At 46.4% G+C, this 27313-nt stretch overlaps 1 protein-coding gene across 1 annotated transcript in view; it reads right to left on the bottom strand.

The window, feature by feature from the left end:
* The window catches only part of Plpp3 (phospholipid phosphatase 3), a 76820-nt gene that overhangs the window by 15749 nt on the left and 33758 nt on the right, over positions 1-27313 (bottom strand). The window contains exons 2-4 of the mRNA XM_036178134.1: positions 24041-24198; positions 9928-10208; positions 9465-9522 (exon numbers count right to left, since the gene is read on the bottom strand). Coding sequence (XP_036034027.1) covers positions 9465-9522; positions 9928-10208; positions 24041-24198 — 497 coding nt within the window. The remainder of the gene's footprint in view (positions 1-9464; positions 9523-9927; positions 10209-24040; positions 24199-27313) is intronic.

The following is a 27313-nucleotide window of genomic DNA, read 5'->3' as shown; positions in this document are numbered from 1 at the left end:
GTTGAAATGACGTCAAGTGGGTATTGTCCCCTCTGGAGTTATCTTGCTGGAGTTTCCGCTTTAACCTCTGGGCACGACTTACTTCCCAGGTTCCTGTGGGAACTTGGGAAATGAGGGGGAAGAAGCAAGAGGAACAAGGGGGAACTTCCGACTACAAATCAAAGCAGGGGAGAGGCCAGGGGAAGGGAAGAGCAAAGGGAGGGGCCACTGCCACATGGCAGACCCGAGGCAGGGGCAAAGGCCAAACCTCCCTTCCAGAGACAATGGGGCACTTTCCTTTTGGTGGCCAGGAAGGAGCATGCCAAGGGCCAGGAGGCCCAGCTGAGTGGACAGAGAGAGAATGGAAGATCCCAGAGGCGCTTGGGCTGTGCAGGGAGCCTTCTCTAGGGCAGAATGCTCAACTACTTGGAAAACACAAGGCCACCTATAGAAAACAGCAAGCGGCTCTACCATCATTTTGACCCTTGTGGAGTCCAATATTAGGAAATTTAAAAGTACCGAATGAGAAACTAGCAAGGGGGTATACTATTGTTTGCTGCAGAGCAAATTTAAGAAAAGAATCAATGGGTTTCTCGTACAACAGCAATAACCAGGTAAAACATAAAAGAAGCAACAGAATCATCATCCCAAAGGCAAAGACAATTAATACAAATTAATGTACCCAAAACTTCCTTTGTGAAGTAAGGGGCATAAAGGATACTTTGAATAGAGATCTAGAATCTTCACTTATAAGAACAATAAATGTATAAATGAATGTATAAATTCAATTAGCATTTGATGCACATTCTAGAACACGTGGAGAATAAAACTGGAAATTCCATTCTCAAGAAAAACCCCAAAGAACAGAACCGTGGACTGGTAGATGCTACGATGTGTGCTAAGGACAGAAAAATGAGACGTCATCTCCACTCTGTATAGAGTTATGGGTACAGTAAAGGTACTAATGTGTCTCACAGACACCATGTAAGTAGGTGGAGGGCAGCTAGTGTCATTGACGCTAGGATGATGGACTTGAACCATCAAGATGGAAGACGCTTTGATGGAAGAATTGTGAGGGCAGAGAGTGCAGTACTTCTAATAGTCCAACCTGGCTGGTGAGGAGAGTCTAGGAGGTATAAGGAAAAATAAGGTTGCAGAGGGTCTTGGGGACCACGCCAGGGAATCTGCTCTTTGTTGGGCAGAGCAATTTCTCTCAAACTGCATTCCACTGAATACTAAGGGTGTGACAAGAGAGACTGGTGAACGTCTATACTAAGTCCTTAATTCTGTCACAATGCTTATAAAATTATTAAAGGGTTTGAATCCTTGGCCGGGGGGGGGGGGGGGGGGAGAGGCCCATCAGCCCGAAATTACTTATTTGAGAGAATATCTACCTATTGGAGTGTGGGGAAGCATTAGAAATTTGAAAATTGGCTTTAAGCAAGGCACCAAGTTGGATAATCTAGATGTTTCATGTGGTTTATAGACAGCATTGGGTTACCATAGGCAGTGTAAATGTTATAGTGACTCTAAAAGCTGTTGGCCACTCCCTCCTGGACGCCAAAGAGCCTGCCTTTAGCCCAGCATGGTGCCTATAATCCAAGCAGGAAGCACAATCAAGCATATGGTGAGTTTGAGACCTGCCTGGATTACATAGCGTCTCACTATGGGAGCCAGGATAGAAGTCATGTTGGTCTCTTGGTGACCCAAAACAAGTTTCAGGAAGAAGGGACACAGTCTGTGTGCCCACTCAGGCTTGCCTACCTCCTGCTACTCTTGGCAGTGGACAGACGGGTGGATAAGAGAAAGGACACAGGTTTTCATCAGAAAGCCCTCATGCCTCAGTTTCCTTCCAGGTGAAGGAGTGCAACAACCATTGTCTTAGAGGCAGGGGTATGGATTGGTGGGCCACACAGATATTGAGCACATAGTACAGCACACAACTCAGTCAGCGCAAGGTTTTATTCTTCAATCACGCTTCCTTAAGCACCTCTAAGATTTTTCAGTTTCCTTCACTGAAAAAGCTACAGACCTCAGAAAGCACTTGTGCAGAATCCCACCCTTCTTCCCCTTGCTTGCTGCCTGCAGACTTAGGTCACAGGCCTTGGAAGCCAGGGTGGGGCAGAGGAAGGGTGGGCTTCCCAACCGGACAAGACTACATCTCCCCTGCCACTGACTCAGGCTTTGGGCTGGGACTCCAGAAAAGAAAAATCTCATACTGGAGCGGAACTGGGGAGGAGACAGGCTTCAGAATAGCTCCAGGAAGAGAGGAAGGGAGTACTTGTGAATGAGAACGGAGTATGGGCCATGGGAAAAGAATTCCTCACACGGACCGGGAATGACAGCCAGCCAGCAGATGCAACTTGTGCCTCCATATCCATCAGGAATTAGAACACTGTGGAGCAATGGCCTCATGGTCAGGAATGACTCTGATGCCCACAATGGAGACACCCCTTTGCCTTGACATGATAGTTATTCAATGATTGTGACAATCTTTCCAAAGCAAATAATTACTAAAGAAAGACCTTGTGCAATGTCCTTCTACTTAATGGGTGCATTTGATTTGAAGTTAGTTAGCAGTGGCAATAGGCTTTGTGGCTGATAGTAGGAGCCACCACACCTACCAGTGCTACCACTAGATGGATGGGATCTCCAGGGGCCCAGCCCAGTTCCCAAGAGCCAACTCAGGACTGTGGTTCAGGCCTCAAGAGGTTCTCTACACGTATTCTGGACCTTAGGGACAGTAAGTGACTCTGGTGGCTCCACTCATTCCCAGTTCACGGTACTGGTCTAAGTTACTCAAGAAGAAGATGTTAAACCCTGCCGATCACAGCACTGCTTTGCATGCGTCCATCCTGAACCAAAACAGACTCTCCCAGTTATCAGAGAGGGCCTGCAGGAGGAGCTTCAGCAAGGTCCTCAGTACTCAAAAAAAAACAAAAAGGGGGGGGGGGAATTGCTTAGGAAAAAAAATAAGGAGAACTGGACAAAACCAGAGTGAATTACCCTAACCATATCCAAGCTACTGCTGACATCCTGTCCTGCCTGTGTTTGTTCCTCTCTGTGAAGGACTCTGTGCTGAGGAACCCACTCGCTAAGTATGACTGGGACACTGTGCAAGAGCTGAGCTCTGCAGCAAGGTCAACTAGATTGCACATGTGAGCACCAGCTAAGTCATTCTACTTTTCTGAAGTTCTCTGTTCTCCTATATAGCCTGCTCATAGTATTATTAAAATATTAAAAAGTATTTCTGTTTATTTTATGTGCGTAGGTGTTTTGCCTACATGTGTATCTGTGTGAAACTGGGAGTTACAGGACAGTTGTGAGCTGCCATGTGGGTGCTGGGAATTGAACCTGTGTCCTCTGGAAGAGCAGCCAGTGCTCTTAACTGCTGAGCTACCTCTCCAGCCCTCAAGATGTGCTCATTTTTAAAAATGTTGCAAGCATGTGTTATGTTTAAAAACTGGAAAGATAGCCGGGTGGTGGTGGCACACGCCTTTAATCCCAGCACTCGGGAAGCAGAGACAGGAGGATCTCTGTGAGTTCGAGGCCAGCCTAGGCTACCAAGTGAGTTCCAGGAAAGGCACAAAGCTACACAGAGAAACCCTGTCTCAAAAAAAAAAAAAAAAAAAAAACCAAAAAAATGAAAAACTGGAAAGACACACACCAACGAAATACGTTCTGCAACTAAAAATAATAATACTAACAATACTCCTGTGTCGTAACAATTTTCCTTGCTGGTACTGAGATTGCATTTCCAGTTGTTAAAACAGAACTGCTGGTTGGGGGTGTGAGGAGGATTACAATCAAGGTAAGGAGGCTGCCCCCCCCCCCCCCCCCCCCCCCCCCCCGCACCACTCAAAGGAATGCACCCACATGGCACATGGGCATCCTTAGACAGACCGCTCTCCCTGGCCCCGGCTTCACAACTGGGGGCCTACAGAACTGGAATGCCAACAAGACCTCCTGAGACCGAGTTCTGGCCTCGTGCTGTCTACCTGGGTCTGAGCCCCGTGTGTGACTAGTCACTGAGGGAGGCGCCCGAATTCTTGCTAAGTCATTTGTGTTGCCTGCTAGAGTTGCATACTGGAGAAACAGGCCCATGCGGTCCTCTCCCTTCCTCTCCCTTGCTCTTGGGACAGGTAGGTTAACAGTAAAAAGGCAGCTTTCTGGGAGGCAGCATAGGTTACCCACACCCAGAGAGTGACACTTTCTCGCTCTCCAGTTTCCTCCTTGGCTCCCTACCTGGCCCAGGCTCATGTGCTTGGCAGAATGCCACATGATGTAAACCAGTTTCCCTCTGTAGTGTTATTAAACTGCTTTGAAGACAAAAGAGTTTTTTTTTTTTTTTTTTTTTTTTACCTGACCTTCCTTCCTTCCTTCCTAGAAATCAAATCTCATTTTTCCATCACTATCAAGAGAAGGAGAGGAAATGACCATCCTGCCAAGCACTGAGTTAGTTACACACTGGGCTAGGAGCTTAATTACCAGCAACTGCCACAATCATCATGTTAGGTGGACACCAGGGTGCCCATGGCACAGATGAAAAGACTGAGGCAGAAGAGGCCATGCTGTTCAAGGTACCAGGGAGCTCTGAATTGCATGGAAAAATTGCCTATCCGCATCTATAATCTAACTCACTAGCTGCCAGTCTCAGTAGGAAATTACTTATGTACACCGAGTCCTGCTTTTCTGAACTTAGCTCTTCAGTCTTTGGAGAAAAAAAGCTATCCCAGAGCATGATGCAGTTGTTATCTGGGACAAGCTCCAGGATATTTGGAGCTGCAGGCTCCTCTACTGCACCTGTCTCACATGCTCACCTAGGTTCTGGCTCTCAAGTGTTCACAAATGGGTGGATGAATGGACAGATGGAATGTAGTAGAAAGGAAAACCATCTGGTACAGTGGTTTATGCCTCTCTCCCCCTAGAAACAGCAATTATGTCCCTATGAGAGGTTGGAACATGTTCTTCCAGGGATCTGTGGGAATGCCTCATGGGCAGCCCAGACCCTATGCTCTGGGTTTTCAAACTTATTGAATAAAACCTCAATGACTAACAACCACAGCCTGGAGAATGTGGCCATCGAAGGTCAGCCACTTCCCTGTTTCCTTGGTACCCAACAAATCCTGTGACATATAAACAGTTCTCACAGGGCAACACAGAAAAAGCCAAGGGGTGAAGGGTTCAGTAAAGTGGTAAAAGCCTTGTCCCTGAACCACATGGCTCTTAGTAATCTAACAAGTCCATGAGTAGGATGAAAAGAAAATTACTGGAATAGAAAAGACCATTGACTTATGACAGTCAAATGGTCTGAGATTCACCCAAACATTCATTCATTCATCAAACATTCACTGCACACTTGTTAAGGATGGGGGGGGGGGTGTGGTTAGAAAGGGCTAGTGATGGTGGATGAGGCTATCTATCTTAAACAGGGCAGTCAGGAGGGCCTCTCTGAGAATGAGACCTGAGAAAAGATAAAGGGTAAGGCGCTGCCTTCTAATGAGGAGCCTGGATATAAATCCACCGCAGCCTTACGTGCACTGCAGAAGGGAAAGCTGGAGTGCATTATCCCGGAGCTTAGTGATCAACTATCAAGTGTGCACCTCATTCCCTACTGCCTTCTGGCCACCAAGTAGGAAGTGCAGCACATGCTTCTATGTACTATGGGTTCCTCCAGCTCCTCCCATTTTCACGGGACCAACGCCACAGGAAGCCTTCCCTGGCTTTGTCTTCATCTATCTGCCCCAGCACACCACAATTGCAAACAGACATAATAACCTACCCATTTCCCAATCTCTTGAGCACAAGGAGCCACATTATCATCACTGTCTTCCTGGGCCTCTGTCTGACAAACTCAGAGAAGCAATGTGACTACGCCTTACCAAATTCCACTTCCCACTCCCATCACCGCACTTGGTGCATATCAGCCACTCACTGAATATTTGCCAAATGCTGAATGGGTGATTTTCTTGTGGATGATCCCAGGTCTGAAGCATCTCAGGAGCCCTGGACAGTATCAAAGAATCTGGTCCACAGTGGAGATACCAGGTGTGCTACATAAATTGGTGTCTGCCCTAGTTTTGGTGTTTTATCCAGGTAACTACATTGTCCTCATACCTTGTCCATGGAGGCAAAGGACCAAGCTAGATGTGGTCTTCTGGGATGTAGGCCAAGACCCTGAGGTGGGAGGCATGGCGCATGCTTCTATGTGCTCTTTTTTGTTTTTATTAGCATCTACATCAGTCTCTAACAAACCTTAACCTCATCCTTAAGCTTCCATGCCCAGAGATAATTTGGTGTTTGGGTCATGGTTTTTCCAAGCCACCCATTTTGCAAATCCAAACCCAATCTGGAGTGCCCTTCAAAGCTATGGAAGCTGTTGTTGGTTATGGCTGAAGCTGACAAGTCTGCAGTAGGGATGCCTGGTGTTTCTAGCCAGCCCCTGTCTGTGAACACCATGGCTACATGGACAGAAGTTTGTCCCTCATGACTTCCTCTTTTCCATCACATAGAGGACTTTAAACGTCTTCCAAAAAGAAACACTTGGCTGAGTGATAAATAGCACCAACCCCCACTCCTTTTCCTTTCATGTGACAGATGGAGAATGTAGGGCCAGATCAGAAAAGTGGCAGCCACACTATAAGACAAATAACAGTCTCCATTTTACACAGGAGTACACAGAGGCTGGGAAGTACAACCACTCAGAGCTCACGACTAGTCATGGGCACAGCCAGAGCAGAGTCCACATCTGTCTGATTCCAGAGGCAAAAGCAACCAGTGCTGTGCTCAGCTGGTTCACATATGATTCTCCCCAATGCTCCAGGGAAGCTGTGGATCTCAGGCTGTTAGAAAAAACTTAGGGTGCGTGGAGGTAAGCCAGGATCCATGCCCAACTCCAGCACTTCCTGGAGTCCAAGAGAAAAGCCCCCAGGGAGGGCTGAAGGGCTTGCCTGACTGTGCCTGATTTCCACTCTCAGGCAGTGAGCTTCAAACTTCCTTGAGAAAGTTTTGCAAGTGGGACATTGGAAGGACTGGGATTTCTGTGAAATACTCACACAAAACCAAGTTCTAGAAAAGAACACTGCTCAAATTTTCAGTCTTTTGCTTCTGAGATCATTTAAAGCCAGATAACCTTGGGGCTGGGAGGTAGCAGGAGAGATCTGTATGTCTGAATCTGCATGTGTTGGTGTCTTCAAGAATGGACACTGAATATGTGCACAAGTTCCTAAGATGCATGGTGTATATGTAAATCAGAGGTGTGTGTGTGTGTGTGTGTGTGTGTGTGTGTGTGTGTGTGTGTGTGTGTGATAACATACCAGGAGGCAAGGGCTAAGCATGCCTCTCTGTCTCTCTCTCCTCTCTTTTCAGCTTCCCTTCCTTCTTTCTTCCAGCAATAAGAAGGCACTACAATTTTCCCCTCCCTCCAAGAGCTACAAATAAATCTTCAATGACAATGCATGCCTCCTCCCTCAGTCATCCTGTGTGCAGACTGCCTTCTGTGACCACAGCTAGCTAGCGAGGGGCTGTGGAGTGGAGGGAGCCAGCTCAGGGGAGAGTGTGGAACCACTCTCAGCTGTGAAAGCAGGTGTGGAGAAGGACAGTTCTCTCCTCTAGGTGAGGTGGGTCAAGAACTCACATTCCCTTCCACTTTTTTCTGAGAAGGTTTTTTCGGTGGCCAATATAACAGTGCCCCTTGGGGAAGACCACCCTACAAGTGCCTTTCTGTTTTGCTGGCTGTATGATGTCCTTGTTAACTTCTCAGATTCAAGTCTGTTTCCACAAACAAGATAATCAAAGCCAAGCCCACAAGCCACGAAGAGATGCGAATGTTTGTTGTGAGCTATAGGCATAGCGCCTGGCACCCAGCAGGAACCCCAAACCTGCACCCCAAACATGTCAGCACACACCTGGGCAGCTGCAGAGGACATCCTGCCCAGTGCTGGCTTCAAAAGAACTCAGTATTTTTCTCTTGGAATAAAATGAAGGAACATGGGGAGTGGGGTGGAGGTTGAACACATACAATTCTCCTAAGCACTTTTACAAAATACTGAAATTACATTTGCAAAATTGCTTCCAGCCTTGGTAAAATACACACACGGAACAGAAACCTAAATATCTGCTAAATTATCCTTTCTGAGAGCAAAACAAAAACAAGCAAATGAAGAATGGAGAGGAGTACTCTTCGTGAATACATAAGGCCCAGGTCTACTGTTTTTATAGGCTGGGGCCTACCTTTCAGCACTGCATCCTGGGTAATGGGAAGCCGGAGGCCTCTGAACTTGGAAAGGAGTGGGGAAAAAGCAAAACAAAACAAACTCTGTTTTTTCCAATTCCTAATTATGTTTTTAAAATAAGTTGAAATCAAAATGTTCTTTTTCCAAACAGCTTACACTCTTCGGGGCTATGTCCGACTTCTCTGCACCTTCTCGCTCTGAACTCAACTGGAGCAGCTGAAAGCAGGAAGTGCCTTGGCTCGAGGACCTCATTCAAGGGAGAGGAAAGGCAGGGAAGACCGCATTTAACTGACAAAGGAAAGCAGAGCGGCTTGCTGTCCACCAAGCTGGAGTGGAGGAGGCTATCTACCTGCACTGTCTGAGCATGTCCGCGGAAGCCAGCCAGGGAAGAGCAACAGGCATCCAAATCACATCTCCCCGCTCCAAGGCAATCGAACTCAGACACACTTCCTACTGTCTCTGGATCCAGGAAATAGGAATACATATTTTGCACTTTGTGAATTCCTGGACATTGGAAATACTTTGTAAAAGTCAAAATCACTCTCAGCAAGCGAGATAATGAAGGCCAGTGAGACAGCTCAGAGGGTAAAGGCACTTCCTACTTGACAATGCAAGCAAGCCCAATGATTTGAGTTCAGTCCCTGGAAGCCAGGTAAGGACTTTAATTGATTCTGACTGCCATAGGCACTCCATAGCATGTGCAGGCCTCCTCCCATATAAACAACTTAAAACTTTTTGAAGTGATATAATGAAGCTTCCTGGTATACTGCAGAAACAAACCCACACAGTGCACAATGCGAAGAGCCAGATCAGAAGCCTTGGGTTTGAATGTCACTGCTGGTGCATTTGTAAACTTGGCAGTTCACTTGGACTCTCTGTGTCTAATAATCCTTTCCCACTACAGAGCAGTATCTGTAACGTAAGGTTATTCTCAAGACCAAAGGAGTCGTGGCTTCCCAGAAAGCAATGCTTGTACCATAAACTAGTACATGAGTATCCTCTATCCCTCTATAATTTCAAAATGGACACAACAGTCCCTATTTAGCAGCAGGGGGAATGGATTTTTATCTAAATAATAGAAAAAGCCTAGAAATGAACAGGACTTTTGCTATGGGAGTATTGAGCTCTGATGAGATCTAATGTGCCCAGCTTCCCCAGCCCTACAAGGATTTCACATGAACTATATCCTCCATGATACCAAGGGGGTAAGCTACGGTTTGGCACTGCTCCTGTTAGGGAATAGAAACTTACCACCAGATACAGCATGGTAAACATGGAAAAGGAGGCGTGGCCCGAGAAGAAGGACTTCCTGCAAAAACAAGAGGGGACCGTGAAAGGACCATATTTACATCCCCAATGTTCGCTCTTCTGTCTTCCCTTCCCTAGACTCGGAATACTTGTTCATTTTTGCATCCTTGGATGTAATGCCTGGAACGTAGCAGGCATGCATAAATAAACAAGAGAATGAATGAATGAATGAATGAATGAATGAATGAATGAATGAATGAATGGGTTTAGCAATGCCATATCACAGTGATGGATTTACACATCTGTCTTGATCATTTGGCTATGAGTTCTTTCTTTGAGAGCAGGTACTACGCTTTCTTCCTCATCTAAACCAGAGCCCAGCACCTGGGGTGTTCTGGGGGTGCTCTCTAAACCTCACCGTGTCAAGAAGGGCACCTGCTGTGTCCGTGTGGTGGCAGCATCCTACCTGGCCTCCTGGACTTTGCTGTCTTCTCCTCTGCACCTATAGTTCTGAATGTAACCCTCGGAGCAGTTGATCTGACTGAAATCAGGGTCACAGACGCTCAGGAAATGAGGCCTCAGGCGCCCAATGGACACCTTGGCGATGTCTGTGAAGGACTGGCTAATGGCGCAGCCGAAGAGGAAGCAGCCCACTTGCTTATAGAGGGCGGCCACGTAAGGGTTCTGAATGGTAGATCGGGACTTCTCCTTGAGGTAATAGATCCGGTAGAATTCCCCTGTGATGATCTAAAATGAAATGAATAAGGAAGTTAGAGACATCCTCAAAGCTGATGCTGCAAAACTGCACTACGTGACAACAGGGGAACATATTCCGTATTTAACTATAAGGTATAACCCACAGAATCCTAATTTCCTACTTAAATGTGTATATTTCAATAACACAAGAGTAACAAAGTGTGCACATGGCTGTCATTTCCTTCTTTAAAAAGATTCTTACATTGCCATAGTATCTCTGCAACAACAATAAAACCCACCAAGTATAAATATATATGATAGACATATGTGTATGAGGAGACTAATGTATAGCTGTATATATGTGCATCAAAAAGGACCCAATTACAGAAAACAAAAGAAAATAGAGGCTCAAGGGCATGATTAAAAGTGACACATCAGGGACCCCCGTGAGCAAATCTTAGGGTTCTGGGAGGTGGTGAAGGATTATTAGTACTAGTTCAACTCTGGCGAGCATCCCACCTTGGTGCTGGCATTGATGAGCATTTCCACAATCCATAGTGAATCCAGGCTCTGCCACCTCCCTCACACCCTTCAGCACTAAACCTCTCAAGCTTCACATGCCTCAGCCTCCTTCCCCATAAAAGGAGGTGGCTGGCCTCTTTGCACAGTCGCTGGTTTATATGAGACAGCATTGGCAGGAAATGTGCTGAGTCATGAAAAGGGAGACTTTCTTTTTTATTATTTAACATTTATTTAATTTTCGATACTGAGAATTGAGCCCAAGGCCCCACAGAGAGTCACATCTCTGGCCCTATTTTACTTTTTACACACACAGTCTTATGAAAACAACACCACTACCACTAGACTATAACCTAGGTCCAGTGGCATACACCTACAGTGCCAGAAAGATCAAGGGTTCAAAGCCAGTCTGGGCTCCACAATAAGACTCTGTCTCAAAAACAAACAAAAACAAAATAACGCTGAAATAAAAGCCAACATTCAATAGGGTACCTTTAGGTACCTGAATTCCTCAGCTAGGCTTTGTTGTCTCCTTAGGTTTGAAAGCCAAAGAAGGAGGCTGGTTTGCATGCTCTTCCACAATGTACTATATGCCCGCTGCTGAAACTGCCTGGCTTTCCAGTAAGCACGGGCCAGCTGCCACTCCACAAGGTAAATGTGGACAGTGTCTCTCTGTCACTAGACTAAGTTGCCTTGGGTGGATGCACAATCGTGCAGCCTGCTCCCCTTGTCTTAACTTCATGGCACAGCTGTGGCAACTTCCTGGTTGCAACCCCAGGCGAGGGACAGTAATGGTCAGCTCATCGCTCACCACAAAATTCCCTTTCATACTTCCTCCCATGGAGGATGATGAACCACACTTGCCCTTTCAGTAAGCAGATACATTCACAACCACAAGGGAAGCAATAGATTAGCACATCTGGGGCATTCCTTTGCAGAGGTTCCGTTATTCCTTTACAGTGGGGTAAGGCATCAAGGCATGAGTGTGATCCAGGTCCTCAATGGCCTCAAAATGTAGGGACGGGTGGTGTTTAGAATAAGCACACCAGCTGGGTCCAAGGACAAGCAGGTGTAGGGTTGGGAACAATGCTGACACAAGAGCCCTGGGTGACAAATGTACACAGTATTTGTGTCACACTTTCCCCAGATCAGATTGAGGATGATTCTACAGGACAGGGAACCAGTCAGCATACTTGCCTAGCTGTTCCCTGAGAAAGCAGAACTAATATTTAACTCCCCATAGGTACTCAGAAATGATCACTGAAGGAACAGAGAGATGTCAGGCAGTGGGAGATAGGTCAATCCTCAGATGCACAACTGGAAATGTCCCCTAATCCTTGCCAATGTCCCTCTGATAACCAGGCACAGATTAAAATCTGAGAGGTACGGCAAGTCAGATACAAAAGCAGCCATTCTATGCTGATCAGACTAGAGCCCAAATTAACTTGCACCCAAAGATTGCACCTAGGTGCACTTACTCTCTGCCCAATGTTCTTTCCTACCATTCCTGATCCAATTCCCTTTCCAACCTGTTTGAACTTCTACCCTATGGAATCTTACAGGCTAACACCGTCCAGATGTCCATTACCACAATCTTGCTCACTGACTTCCGATTCTTTATTTATAAATCACACTCAGGTGTGTTTACATGGAGGGGGATGGGCACTGGATGAAAAATCAAGTAGCCATGGTTGGAGTCCTCACCCATGGAGTGAATTTGGAGTAAGTTCTCTATTTGCAGAATCATGGTTTAGTACTTCAGAACAGTAATGACATTTACCCTCAATGCTGCTGTGCGGGCTTCCTAAGGAAGCAGAGGAAACAGGCAACAGACAACAGGAAAGAAGGTTCCTTGTGAAAAACACCTACAAGCAAGGAGCAGCAGGATAAAGCCCTGGGCACAATGCCTGCCCTTGGATTGCTCCTGAGTTTCCAGGACCAGGCCCCTGACTTAGACAAAGACATCCTGGCTCAAGCATCATTCGGTGTAATTTTCTGTTCATGGTAAGAAAGAACATGAGGGTTTCTACTGCAAATAAGCATCTTTTACTTGGACTGACCGGCTCATTTTAGGCAAGAGTCACTTCTGTGCAGGACACTTTCGGGAGAAAGGGTTTTATGACAATTCAAGGACTCTCTTCAGTCCTAGCCTCTCAACATTCTAAAGCTCCTATGGTGTGGCTATCTCAGAGAGCCATGGGTGAAGAACCTGGTAGGATGGGAAGATCAAGAGGGAAAAAGAGATTGTATGTCACCTCAAAACTCCTGACAATGTTGGTCCCAGCAGCCATTTCTCACAGTTCCTATGAACTATTGTTTCATTTGGTCCACCACTCTGTCCAGAAGGCAAGCCCATTATACAGATGGGGACTCTGAAGGATGGAGCCTGGTAAATGACAGAGGAGTAAAGCCCACTGTCTCTCAGTTCAAAGATACAGTGTGGGCTACCCAGAGATTATCTTGTTAGTTCTATTGTTATCAAAATCATTTTCTACGGTGGAGGAACAGTTGTGTGTCCTCAGGACACCCGGGCTGAAGCCACTTAGCAGACACAGGCTCCAGGACCACATGGCTTCTGGAACCACCATGACAGATTGCACAGTTAATGAGCAGCAAATTATGTATTTTCTCCATCTCCTCATACGGAAGGGTCGAAGAGTCGACAACACAGCCATAAATCATCATTATGAACCAGGGGACTCAGCTTCTTGTAATCCTAACCCTTCAAGGCTATTTAATGAAACTTGGGCTGCACCTCTGCAGGAGAGGCGAGGGCTTACACCGTTCCCTGACATGTTATTCGCCTACCCTGGAGTCTCAGATTTACCGCTTTCGGACTTTATTCATTATTCACAATGTTTTCATTCCTGGGTCATAAAATGAGCAACCCCCTTCTCTCCAAAGGCTTGGTCCCCACCCACAGGGTCCACATTTCTGCCTCAGTCAGCAAGGTTCTGATATGTAAATTTCACTTTGGAGAAAAATGCCTTCCATGTTGATCTCTTTCTGAAGCAGCGAGCAGCAGATCTGGGGGCGATGGCCGGCTGCCAGACCGGCAGAGAACGCTTCTCTACCTGCCTTTTAAGGCCCTTGGCCCGGAGTCTGGAAACTCATACAGAGGAAAGCATGGCAATTAAGCTACACGGGGACAGAAAGGGACGGGTCCTGGCCAGCCAGCCAGTGGTCGGGAAGCTGTCTCCAACTGTAAGAGAGAGCCTCTTCCTGCCTTTTGTGGTGAAGAGGAACCCAGATACAGATATGAACTATTCTGGAGAGGAAATGAAGAGGGACATTAGGCCAGCCTTGGAGGGAAAGACAAGGCGTAGGGTAGAGAAAGCAGCACCAACCTGGGAGCCAGGAAGTCTCAGTGTGATCCCATCTATTACTTTCCAGTCAGATGACTTCACCTGTCTGGGCTTAGGTGTCCCCTTATAGAAAACAGCATTAATATCCACCTTGTGAGACTGGCAGGGGGCTCCATAGGTGATATGTCAAATGCCCAGCACCTCCAAACTTTGGTCTGGGTTTTTTTTTTTTTTTTTCATCTTCTTCCATGATTAGGGGGGATTGGGCAATATAATAATAATAAAAAAAAAATCAAAGCACTCTTTAAGAATATCTTTTCCAAGAGTTCTTTGCAAAAGAACATTTCAGACTGGATGTAGAGAGAGCATCACCTGCCAGGATGCCAGGGTAGAAGTAGAAAATGTGTGTGTGCCGACCTTGGTTTTGATCCTTCATGGAAAGGAAGAAAAGAAAGAAATTGCAGAAGGACCCCTGCACCCCACTCAGCTGCTCTGTGTTATTTTAAATGCTCTACTCTATTTATAAATCACCCCAAGAAAAGTAGTATTTTTACACATTACGTCCTAACAATTCCTCTGCTAGAGACTGAGAACCCTTCTCCTGTTGACTCTGAAGGGCTAACGTCCCTATATTCTGTTCTGCTTTAATAATATTTACACAGCATTTTACAGCTTACAAAGCATTTTTCCCTCCTCTGCGTTGTCTGTTTCTCACAGCACCCCGCAGGTCACTATATGATTACCAAGGCTTTCTAAGTGAGAGTGGCGAAGGCCAGAGAGGCCAGTGAGCGACCCTGATTAAAAAAGGGGGGGACCTCTTGACAGCTCCATTGCTGACACCTGGCCCCCTCCTCATTCCTGTGTTCTTCTGGGTGGTACCAAGGAGGCTGTTTCTTTAAAGTCCCAGTGGGTAGCTGGTCCTTATGTCCCAAAGACAGAGACATACTCTTGTCATATGCTTGCACTTATTTAAATCCTTGTGAGTCACCATCTCGAGTTGTTGGTTTTGCCTTACCCCAACCCCTACATCTCATGTTTGTTGATTAACAAATTTCTTTGTGCCTAGAAGAGATTCATTCAACAAACACTTGATGATGGAGAATCATTTTTCTCAGTCTCAAGGCAAAGGAAAAAAATATAATATACTTGGGTTCTTCCTCTCAAGATGGAGTCAGGAATGAAACGGTACTTCCTCTGAAGCCAAACGTTCCATATACTAAAAGAAACTGCCATATCTTTACTTAAGTATAAGTAAATCACTGGAAAATTCCCACTCAATTGTCTTCAGCACTTTGCCAGTACAGTGCATGCTGGCTGGGAAAGACCGTGAAGACACAGAGCAGTGGTGATTCTGGGCTTTACGGGTATGACAACTCGGACCTTTGAGACAGGGATGACAAAAAAGCCAGAGAGAGACCTCAGAAGCCCATTAGGGCTGCAATCAGCATGGCTACCTGTGCCCACAGACCTCGGAAAGAACGTAGTTTCAAGGGCCATTATTTTCCCAAATGGCAGGATCTCACATTCAAAGGCCTCTTTAAAGAAATTCTCTGCCAGTCAGTCCACGTGAGCGTCTGTCTCTAGGCAGCTCTCTCTAGAGTGTTGCACACTCCCGAACCCATACTCCTTTTCTATGTTGAATTTGTCAGGTTTCCTTAACATTGTACCGCTGTGCATTTCTTCCCATTTCTAAGCCACTCTCTCTGTTTCCAATGTCTCCACATCTGGCTTCTACTCCATAAATCCGAGTTTTCGGCAGAGTTGTATCCCCAGCTCTCGGCTGTGATCTTAGCTGCTTCGATAGCTCTGTGAAGATGGTCTCCTGAAGGGCAAATGCCCCCATCAATGCTATCCCAGTCTTCTGCCAATTCACCCAAGTGGACATAACGCCAGTAGGTCAAACTAGCCAAGTTCAAGATTAAACCTAGCCCTACCCTTCACCACCAAACTGCTTTCCTTACCCCTGTATTTCTGTTCCACGTGTCCCTAAACCTAATTGCAAAGAGCCAGAATCTTAAGCCTTCTCCCTTTTCCTTATTCCACTGCTATCAACTTCTATTGGCCCTGCTATCATGAGGTCCCTCCAGCCATCTTTTCCCGTGTTCCCATTGTATTCCCACCATGATGGTTCAGGCTTCATTCTTACAAAGGTTAGAAAATTGACCAAGCTAACCTAAAACAATATTCTTGTCAATCTCTATCAATTAATTGGAGTGAAAATCTCTCAGTCAGAGACCTCGACAGTCCTGCCCCAGTCCCTGTCAACCTGAACTTCGTCAGCATCCTTGTCCCCGTTCCTCCAGCCAAACAGGTCTGCTTTGCAGCTCCTGCAAGCGCACCAGAGTTGCAAAATCTCCTCTATTGTCAACAGAAATTCCTTTCTCCCTGCAAGTCAAGGTCTCTGGTGAAAATCCTGTAGAGCTCAAGTGCCAGCTGGTCTTGGCTTTTTCACCTCTGCACCTGGAGTAAGTAGGGGCGCTAAACCTGGCTCCTTATCCACAAACGTGAGGGTGGTGCTGGTATCAGCAGCTGAGAGTTTTCTGATAATGACACAGGACATACCCTCATTAAAAAGATGATCAAGTCTCTGTGTGTGAAAAACAGCCCAAAGTCCTCTTCCCCTGAACTCCCAGGAACTTCACACCATCTACATTTGGTGACCTCAAAGCCGGAGAATAATAAAATTTTCTGTTTATTTCTTAGTCCCAAGTAAAAGGAAACTTTGACATGCATTGTTTTTAAAGCAGTCTTGTCCCTAGGGCCCACCACCTTGATTTTTTCTTCCCTCTAATTCGTTTCCTTCCTTGAAGCTTTAACAAGACAGCTGGTTTTGCCTTGCATCCCCTTTCGACCACATTTTTCAAAGGCAAAATCACTTCTTATACACTAGCTTATGGGCCCCAGTGTCTGCCACCAGGACTGTGGTATGAGGGAAAGGCCACTGAGCATCTACCTACACAAAGTAGGTGGTGGCCACCATAGCTGTCCTCACCCTCCTCCTCCTCCTCTTCCTCCTCCTCCTCCTCCTTCTCCTTTTTCCTTTTCTTCCTTTTCTCCTCTACTAGGGGCTGAATCTAGGGCCACAGACTTAGCTCTGTTCAAATCATTTCACACAAATCACTGCTACACACTCTCACCAGTGGTCACTTGCCCAGTGGCCTGGATGTTTTGTCTTCATACATGTAGCTATCCAAGACCAAGAACTAAAAGCTTTTATAGCTGACTAAAAGAAAGACGAAGAACATTCTACATAGCACCTAACATATTGTAGATAAAAACAACAAACAAACAAGAAAAGAATGTTCATTGGAAGACTTGGGCTTTAAGCAAGTCAGCCTTGAGTTTGAATTCCCACTTTCACTTTTATTCAGCATAGTCATCTTGCATGAAATCACTTTCCTCTGTAGACTACAGTGTCCTCGATCACTCCTAATTGGGGAAAATAATGCCTACCTCATACAGCTGCGGAAGAGCACTGAAGATAAGGCAAATTCGTTTCTAGTCCCTCTGCTAGCTCATAAAAGGATCTGACTGTCCCTCTACACTCTGACTCGCCCCAGAATCTATCCCTCAGACTCATAAGCATTGTTACTGAAGGCAGAGGCTACTGTCACCTGCATATTAGATACCGTTTGCAAACAGTCATGGACACTAAGAGCCGTACATAACTAGAGAGGGACTGTACTGGGCCCCATTCCTTTCCAAACACTGGAGTGAGCACGGGTGCTGGAGAGAACAAATGAAACCCTAGACAGAGTCAGTCATGCACGTGTTGGCGAAATCACAAATAGATGCCCCCTCCCACAAGCCCCCAGGGATGAGAGGGTCTCTGCAGCCATCTGATCAGGGTACAGCATAGCCGAAGGATTAATGTGGCCTCTCTCTGTTGGTGGTCTTGGTAATTGCACAGATGGAGTGGACTGTAAACTGGGGGACTGGGTCTCCCACTAACTCACTGCTGGGCCAGCACGGCTTCACCTTTTTTTTTTTTTTTTTTTTTTTTTTTTCAGTTGAAAACTCAACTAACCTTTAATGAGGAGCAATGTTGGGGGGACCTTGTTTTCTTGGCAGAACTCTTGCAGATAAAGGGAGATGGGGTGGGGGTGGGGGAACTAATGAAGTCCAGATGTGGGCCAACTGAAGCCTGATCCTGAATAAACAAGCCCTGGAGGTATTAAGCTCTTCTTCTTGTCTCTCCAGTAAGAAATTTGCATGTGGCACAGAGAATGTCCCAAAGTTCCTCATGGAGCATATTTAAAGCTTCTGGGAAACAAGCAGGATCCTCTGGCATCTCAGGCCCAATGCTTTTGATTTTCTGCCCATGAGTGAAAGCATCCTTGGTGATTTTTGTACACTTAATATAAAGCACCATAGCCTGCATCTTGAACCAACAATATTAGATCATATTGGACCAGTCCCCACCCTGTACAGCTAACAGGACACAAACTTGAAAACAGACAAGAGAAGAAAGCACCCCAACAATAGGGTCAGAGGTAGGCTCAGAGTTCTCTGGGATTTCTGGATTTCTCCCTGGAGATGCCCTCTTGATGTCTGTTCAGTACCTATCACATTCCATTAGAGGAGTCTCTCAGGAACCTATAATCCTCCAGGAGGGACCAGACCTAGACGGGAATCCCACAACAAGGCAACGGGTAGGTATTCAAGGTACCATTGGCTTATTTGAGATGGGGCACTTGTCGGCTGTGTGATGAAACCATGTGCACCTTACCCCCATGTGCCCCACACCTGGTGCACTAGAGGCCTGTGAAATAGCCGTGGAAGGGAGGCAGGCTAGAGAGGACAGCGGAGGCGTCAAGACTTCAACAGCCTTGGCGGCTGTAGGATCAAGACTGTGGCCCTGACGTTGCCAGTTCTATGAAAGTCATCCTCCAGCCCCAGCTGGCCCAGCTCTTGACATTCATTCTCCCAGGATGACTATCCGGGCAACAGAGAGAGAGTGCGCAGAAGAGCTTTGTCACAGACTATGCTAGAAAAGCTAGCATGGGTCTCACTGATCCCACACATGAGACCACTTGATCTGAAGGCCAAAATAAGCCCAAGGAGTTAATGACTGGCCATCCCACTCTTACAGAAAAGGAAAGTGTAGCTCAGAGAGTTTCAGTGGCTTGCTCACTGTTAGCACAGGTAAAAACAAGGAAGAACAGAAGTTGAAACACAAACCTAAGACAGATGGTGCCAAAGTCTGAGGTTTTTTGTTTTTGAGCTGAGGATTGAACCCTGGGCCTTGTGCTTGCTAGGCAAGCGCTCTACCACTGAGCTAAATCGCCAGCCCCAGGTTTTTTGTTTTTTTGTTTTTAGTTAGTAATATTTTTGCACAGCTGGGTTTTCAAGGGTAAGTAGCATGCTTACGGCCAGCAGGAAGGGAGATTGACCGATGATATACCCATGCATCAATTCCTAGATACAAAGAATCTATGTGAGCCATCTTGGGGTCTGATCATGGCAAGCACTGAGCCCATGTTTATTGAACGGGACAATGACCATTTGGGGGCCATTAAGACCTTTGACCTTAAGAGTCTTGATGGGCACTAATGCAAGGCACCACTGAAGGAAAGCTAAATAGGACGTGGGGTTTTACTATGAGTTGTTCCTAGCCTGGCTGCTGCTAGAGTCATTAAGCCTTTGCAAGGCAGGGCAGGGACTGTTGCTGTGTGGACCTGGAAGGAATTCTTATGCTATAATTCCAGAATCTGATACACATCTGAAAAAGAGGTCAAAATGACGACGTTTTTCCATAGGTTCTGCCTCAGAAAGGTGTCTGCTTTCTCTCTAACTTCTGAAGCTTTGCATCTTGAAGCCACCCCGATCTCCTCCAGCACCATTCCAATCCTTTGTTGTGGTGACTGGGCAAACTGGATCAAGGGCATGACTCAGTCAAGGCTCCTCTTGCTGTTGGAAACAAACCTGACATTGAGCAGAAGGTGCAGGGCAGTCCGTAGCAAGCTGATTAGATTTCCAGTTCGGCAGCCTGCTCCCTTGCCTGACTGTCCCTCAGGCTCTCTGGTCAGAAGTCGATTCTGGGTGAAGGCAGCCAGGCTCATGGGGCACACTCAAGTTGAGAGAATGGGAACTGTGTCCTGCTGCTGCTGTCTGTATCCCGGATAGCTTTTCCAGAACCGAACATACCAAAGCGAGTTATTCATCTGCCTCTGAGGTCTTCGCTGAACTCTTCTCCAGGAGCACTCTTGGCATTACGGCACGGCAAGCAGGCTAATAGACCTCTACAGGTGAGAGGCACACATGTCACATGTGCCTCTAGCTAAAGTGCACTGGCAGCTGGAGCAGGAGGCAGAAGTACTGTTTCAGAGAGCAATGAGAAGCAAGAGTCTCGGATCTAACTAATGACATGAAAAGATTGGTCATGGTCAAAAGTGGGGGTTCCTTTCCAGACTCCATTTTACATATATATACACACACACACACACACACACACACACACACACACACACAGATTGTCATGACTCAGTTGCATCACCATGTTTTGACACTGTCTTCATTTGTAGTGAAGACAACTAACATTTACTGAGTAAACTTCACTGTGCCTGGCATTGAGTTACTGTGTGTGTGTGTGTGTGTGTGTGTGTGTGTGTGTGTGTGTGTGTGCTGATCTCATTTCAAAACTTTAGCAGACATGTCTACTTACATACTCTTTCCATATAACGTTTGAATCTACTGAGGCTGACCAAGCTCAATTAACTTGCAACATGACCCACAGCAGACGGTCTCAGATAATGCACCAGAGCCTATATCTTTATCTAGCTCTCAGTGTTTCTTTGAGGGTGAACTTTATCAATGCTGTCTCCATGTTTCCCTGGCACACAGTAGCTCTTGACCAAGATAGCAGTTATTGTATGTATTTTTTTCTAGACATTTTAAAATTTTTTACCATTGGCATAGGAGGCTGGCACGTGTGCCACATTGACCATGCGGAGGTCAGACCAGAGGAAAACTTTTAGGGGTTGATTCTCTCCTTCCGCCTTTAGGTGGGTTCCAGAAATTGAATTCATGTTGTACACTAAGTCCTGTACCTGCTGAGCCATCTCACTGACCCTGCTGTGGGCTGTGTATCTCACCAGGTGTTTCTCTGAACTATACAAGGGCTTCACTGAAACCCATTTTACTGACACCATTGCTCATCCTATGATGAAGGGTCCAGCACAGGAGTGTGTCAAGGAAACCTGGGTACCCAGGGGACATTTCAGTGAAAACTTCAAGGTGACAATGATAAAGGGCAGGGACATAAAGCACCTAAGAACAGGTGTAGAAAGGAATTAAGAACATCGGGACCTCTGGAGGAGGCACAGCGTGGGGGAAGACCTGCTGACCAGGACTTTTGCTTTAACATTTCCTTGGCCCATCCTGGGGCCTGAGAGAGACCAAGGGCTGTTCCCATGTACAAGACCGTGCACATGCCATCTAGCACACTATACAGGGTGTTTGTAGGGCCACTGTGTTTGAGTGTAATGGCAATCCTCTTGAACTGCGGACACCATTTTGATTTTTATAGAGCAGAAAACTGAGGGTGATGGGTACCAATCTTTCACTTGATTAACCTTTGGAACAGTGTCTAATTCACTTTCTACTATATGCCTAAGAGCAGCCCCAGGGCATGCTGGGAAAAACACCTGGCAGGGCGCCTGAACAGCACGTGATGTACCTGTCCTGAACCTGTTCTTATCACAAGACTCCTAGATTATAATGTGCTCTCCTAAAGTATTCAATTAACCAGTCCTCTGCCCGTCAAGAGCACCTGTTCAAACCTCAGCAAGACGTACTCTACAATTACCTGCTTTCCACAACAAATGCCCTTTTCAAGAAAAGCCATTCTTCCCGAAGAACTCATTTCCACAACCATCAATTTGGAGTAATAGTAAATCGGACCTTTCATTTTTTAGCTTTTGAACGGAGATCCTTGGTGCACCTTCCCAAGCTACTATGGCTGCCAAATGGGCTGTTTTTCTTTTCAAGTTTGGAAAGAGTTCTACAAGTTCCCCTTACCATTGTCCAAATTCAAACTGTTGATTAAAAAACAAAGAAGGGGTTTCAGGGTTTACAACCAACCCCCAGAGTAGGCAAGTCACAAGAAAAAAACAAACAAAAAAAAAAACAAAAAAACTTGTGTTATCAGTATCTTACCAGTCACAACCCGGACCAGGCCAGTTAAGCTAACTAACTGTCTACCTCCTGAAGCAGTCAGCTCATCTGGAGAGGTTGGCCATCCTGAAATATGTATCTGAAATATGGGAAGGGGGCTTTGAAATCATCCAGGCACAGGCTTGAACCCTAGGTTTCACTGGCTATAGGCTCTGAGTATGTCCTTTATCTAATCTGTCTGGGCTATAGATTTTCCATCTGCATAATTTGGATAGCAGACCAGAGTTCCACCTCCAAGCTATGTTCCTCAGAAGAGCAGTTCAAGGATCTATGGATTTATAGTCCTCACGGATGAACGTGTAGCCCCTCCTTTTCACCCACATGGCTGGAGTTCAAGGGCAGAGCACAAATATAGAAAATGCTGGAGGAGTAGACTGCTGTAAAACTGTAAACCTCACAAACCATGACCTTGACTTTCAAAGAATGACCCTTCCCATCTCCAGTCTCAAATGGACACACCAAAAGAGGGTAGGGCCCAGGTGGACCACACCCAAATTCCCACAGGCTAGCTCTGCTCCAAAGAATCCTGGACCTTGTCACAGTCCAAGTGTGTCACATTTCTGCAGCATTGTTCATGAGGGCTGTATCCTTACAGGGAAGCAGTGTCAGGCCGGACTTTATACGTACATCCCAGTGACCTGTTCAGCAATTCAGCGTTTGGGAAGTATTTTAACACCCATTGTGCTGTTAGTTTTATGTCAACTTGACACAAGCTAGAGTCATTTGGGGAAAGGAAAACCTCTATTGAGAAAATGCTTGGGTTGGGGATTTAGCTCAGTCGTAGAGCAAAGCCCTGGGGTCAGCCCTCCCTCAGAGAGAGAGAGAGAGAGAGAGAGAGAGAGAGAGAGAGAGAGAGAGAGAGAGAGAGAGAGAGGGAGAGGGAGAGGGAGAGGGAGAGGGAGAGGGAGAGAGAGAGAGGGAGAGAGAGAGAGAGAGAGAGAGAGAGAGAGAGGATGTTCTACTGGATTGGCTGGCCTGTGGGCACACATGTGGGGCATTTTCTGGACTGATGATACACATGGGAGGGCTTGGGTCACTGTACATAGTACTACCCCTGGGCTGGGTGCTAGAAGAAAGCAAGCTGAGCAGGCCATGGAGAGCAAGTCAGTAAGCAGCACTCCTCCATGGTCCCTGCTTCAGTTTCTGCCCTGACTTCCCTCAGTGTTGGACTGCTACCTGGACATGTAAACTTAAATAAACCCTTTCCTCCCCAAGTTGCTTTTGGCCACGGTATTTTACCATAGCGGTAAAAACCCTAAGACATTCATGATCTTTTATACTTTACTGTGACACTGTGAAGCAATGCGCTCATCCTCAGTTTTAAAGAGGCAGGCTTGCTAGTAGAGGGCGGGGTCTTGATCAAGTGCTCTGAATTCCAAGTCCTATTTATCTTACCACCACAGCCACAGGGCAGGAAAATTAAATAGTATGCTAGGAATTTGCAAGGACATCGGTCACTCCCACCGCAGCTCAGCAAAGGTGAGACAGGAGCACAGAAAACACCTTGGCTAGCTGGCAAGGATGGGAGTCTGCCTCATAGCACAGTGGCTCAGAGATGAGACCTTGGTGTCAGAGATGTCTCAGTTCAAATCTCAACTTGGCAACTCATTGACTAAGTCTTACTCTGTGGACACTAGAAGAGAAAAACCAATAGTTAAACTCCATTCAACTGTTGTGACGAGTGTTTCTAAATGTTTATATGTTTATCTCCTAGTAAACGTTGGTTTTAGAAATCGTATTAGTCTCAAAAGACAAAAGAAGACTGGATGAAGCTCTCCTTGGAGGAAGTCTCTTTGGGCTGGTTGCAAACCTCCAGTGGCTCAGATCTTTTGCAGTATAACACAGGAGGCCGTCAGATCAGCATGGCAGAGGCAGAACACTTACCGCCAGGATGGCAATGACGATCCCCACTGCACAGAGCACAGCATCGTTTATGGTCTCGCTGACTTTCAGCGGGTACTTGATGCTCTCATCATTGCAGTAAAATCCTCGACGATAAGGCTTAATGGTGCTTGTCTCGATGATGAGGAAGGGCAGCGCCGCTGGAGGGACACACAAGGTGGGGGGGGGGAGAAAAGGGAAAACATCAGTGCAAAGGAGCAGAGGGGACATCCTACAACACAGACTACCCCAAGTGTCGGACAGAAATGCTAGCGTAACTCCTACATTCATGCTACTCTGCAGCCTCTGTGGAGCTTTCCTGACATGTATCCCCTTCTCCCCTTCTGTCACCCCAGGGAAAATGACACCCCCCACCTTAGTGCTGTAAGAGAGGTAGTGGAAGGGTTGGGAAGGGAGTCTTCCATTCTCTGCTAAAAGTTAAAGTCAGATTTTTAAGAATGAGTAACCCAACCCAAGGCTAATGCTGTTGAGTCAGGTGTTCAGGGTGATGTCTCCTGGGTCCTAACCATCTCTGCTCTGAGAAGCTCATCTGAAGCCCATGTGTTGTGCAGGCATCCGAGTCAGATACCTTGAAGCTCAATCCTAGATTCACCAATTCCTAGCCATGCGGCTCCTGTTCTCAGTCACCTCCCAGTAAATGTGCGTGATGAGCAGTCTTTTCCTGTACATAAGGCCTCTGGCAAAGGTCTGCCTCGGTAGACGCCATTTTCAAGTCTTTCCCCTCGCTGTTCAGAGTCATAGACTACAGTTGAGCTCAGCCCTTCCAACTGATATCCCTGATAGGAGCCCAGGGGCACTGGAAGTACCAGGTCATTCCTAAAGCAGTGACTGGTTATGAGAGGCCAACTAGTTCCATTCTCTCAAGTCACAGCTCATAGATTTTTACCACCTGCCCGGAAGTTCCTCAAAGCCCAGAAGCATAAAGCATAAATTCTCACATGAATACCACAGTCACCTCTTACTAGGGTGCCTGGCCCACAATGCTTCCTACACACATCCACCGGTTTATTTTGTTGTTGTTGTTTTGAGACAGGGTCTCATTACATAGCTCTTGCTGTCCTGGAACTCATTATATAGGCCAGGATGTCCTAGAACTCACAGAGATCCACCTGCCTCCACCTCCCGAGCGCTGAGATGAAAGGTGCCATCACTCCTGGCTGGTTGAAAGGCTCTTCCCATGAGCATATTAGCTAAAGCACCATTAATGGCTCTCTCCATTGCATGAGGAAAACAAAACCTTCAGCCCCGATCCAAGGAAAGCCCAGAACCAGAACCTCTCTCTTGCAGCCTCCAGCTCTGCCCATCCTCCTCTGGACACCCAGGGAACAGGTACAGGGTCTGGCTCTCATTGTTCCCAAGGCTAACGACTGTCAAGGACTTTATCATGGCTATGTACTGAACATTCTAGTAGCCCAGAGGCCACTTGAAGGAATCACATAAGGACTACTGCCTCCCTTCGAAAAGGGGGAAAACCAGAGACTCAGCATCTTTAGCTCATTTAGGGCTTGAAGTCCACCCCTCTAAGTGCCGAAATCCCTAATTTAACTTTGCAAATTGCTTTCATCCAACTGTGAAATTCATTAGTGGAGGGTGGTGGTGGGGGATCTCAAGATAAGCAGTCGTTTAAAAGATAAAATTCCCTTTTCATTTCTAAAAATTATATTCATGCCACATTGCTCAATGCCCCAGACCGCCTCTGAAAAAAAGGAACATGAACTCCACAATTTTTCAATTCCTTTGGTCCAGACCAGCAGCGATAAAAAACGCTAGCTTTCCAAAAAAGTGTACTTATGTATCACAGTGCATACACACATGGATTTATTTGGTTTTATTCTTTGGATTTATTTGAATTCTACGGCTATTTATTTTGTGACCCCTAACTGCTTCCTGCTAGAACAACAATTTACTTTATCAAATTCATACTAGTGCTTTGAAAAGAACAGCAACAACCACAGTATCGGGCCTGACCTTCTCAAAGTAAACAGAGGGGCCCTGAAAGGCAATAACCATTAACTTTTGAAACTCTCTCTGCCCTGGAGTAGAGGGGGTGGGGAGGCAGTGGCTAAATGTGTTGGTGTAGGAGCAACAGAAGTCGGCTGATGTTCCGGGGTTGGGGGCCTGGGAGGGATATCATACTGGCTCAGCCCATCTTTACTCCATGGCCTGAAGATTTTGAAATGGGACCAAGTTGGCTATGAAGAGGGGCTGGGAAGCCAGAAACTGATATTATAGCATACTTTCAGAGCTCTGCGAATCGTGGTGATGGGATGCTTAGCTGAGCTGCGGCCTCTGAGGTGCTCGGGTGCCAAAGCATTGCTAAGAAAAAACCCCTCAGGATAGGAACAGACTCCCAGTGCCTGACATTTGTGGCTCACACTTAGACCCCCAGCATCCATACTCAATAGTTTTCAGGTGCCTGACATTTGTGGCTCACACTTAGCCCTCCCGCATTTATTCAATAGTTTTCGCATGATGGGCCTGTCAACCATGTTTCTGAGGACAGTAAGGCATGTGTTAAAGACCTCTGGAGTTGGGGCTACACTAATGATCTCGGGCTTGCTGTTCTACTCGACCAAGTTATTTCACATCTTCAAGGAGTCCCTTTTTCATCTGCTAAATAAGAAAAACGAAAGCGAAGTTCAGTTTGACTGGGATGACAGGATAAGCCGATGTGTTTGTTCATCCATTCACTCAACAAGTATGTACTGACTTTGAACTATGTTTGTTCAGTGCAGAGCTACAAACCCACCCAGACACTGCCCTCAGGGAGTTTCCAGTCCAGTCAGGGAACACATACACACACAGCACATCCTTTGGGAAGCCTTGCTCGAAAGAACCCCAAAACGACACACAGGCAGTAACAGCAGAGGCTAAGACACACTGAGGATACTTGATCAATGTCCACGGGAGGTGAGAGGGGCCCAAGGAGATGGCTCAGAAAGGAAAACCATCTGCCTTGTTCCTCTGCCCTTTCTTTGGCTGGGAACAACACAGACGCTTTCTTTGCCTGTGGCGTGGGGTGGGTTTCCGCTTCTGATTATATGGCTGATGACTACAAACAGACAAGAAGTTGGATCTAAATAGTTTCTGTTTATTTTCTTGAAAGGCGTGGAGATATCATTTAGAAAACCCAATGGCCTTTTCTATCTCCTTTACAAACTTGTGGTATTTACTGAGGGTGATGCCAGTCAAATCTTGACTTTGCTCCAGAAAGAGCTGACGAAAACTGAATGAACACTCTCCCAACTGGACAGA

Source organism: Onychomys torridus, chromosome 2 (assembly GCF_903995425.1).
Source record: "Onychomys torridus chromosome 2, mOncTor1.1, whole genome shotgun sequence".
In the NCBI taxonomy this organism is placed as follows: domain Eukaryota; kingdom Metazoa; phylum Chordata; class Mammalia; order Rodentia; family Cricetidae; genus Onychomys; species Onychomys torridus.
The sequence above is the reverse complement of the archived record's forward strand: the minus strand, read 5'-3'. Positions and strand labels throughout refer to the sequence as shown.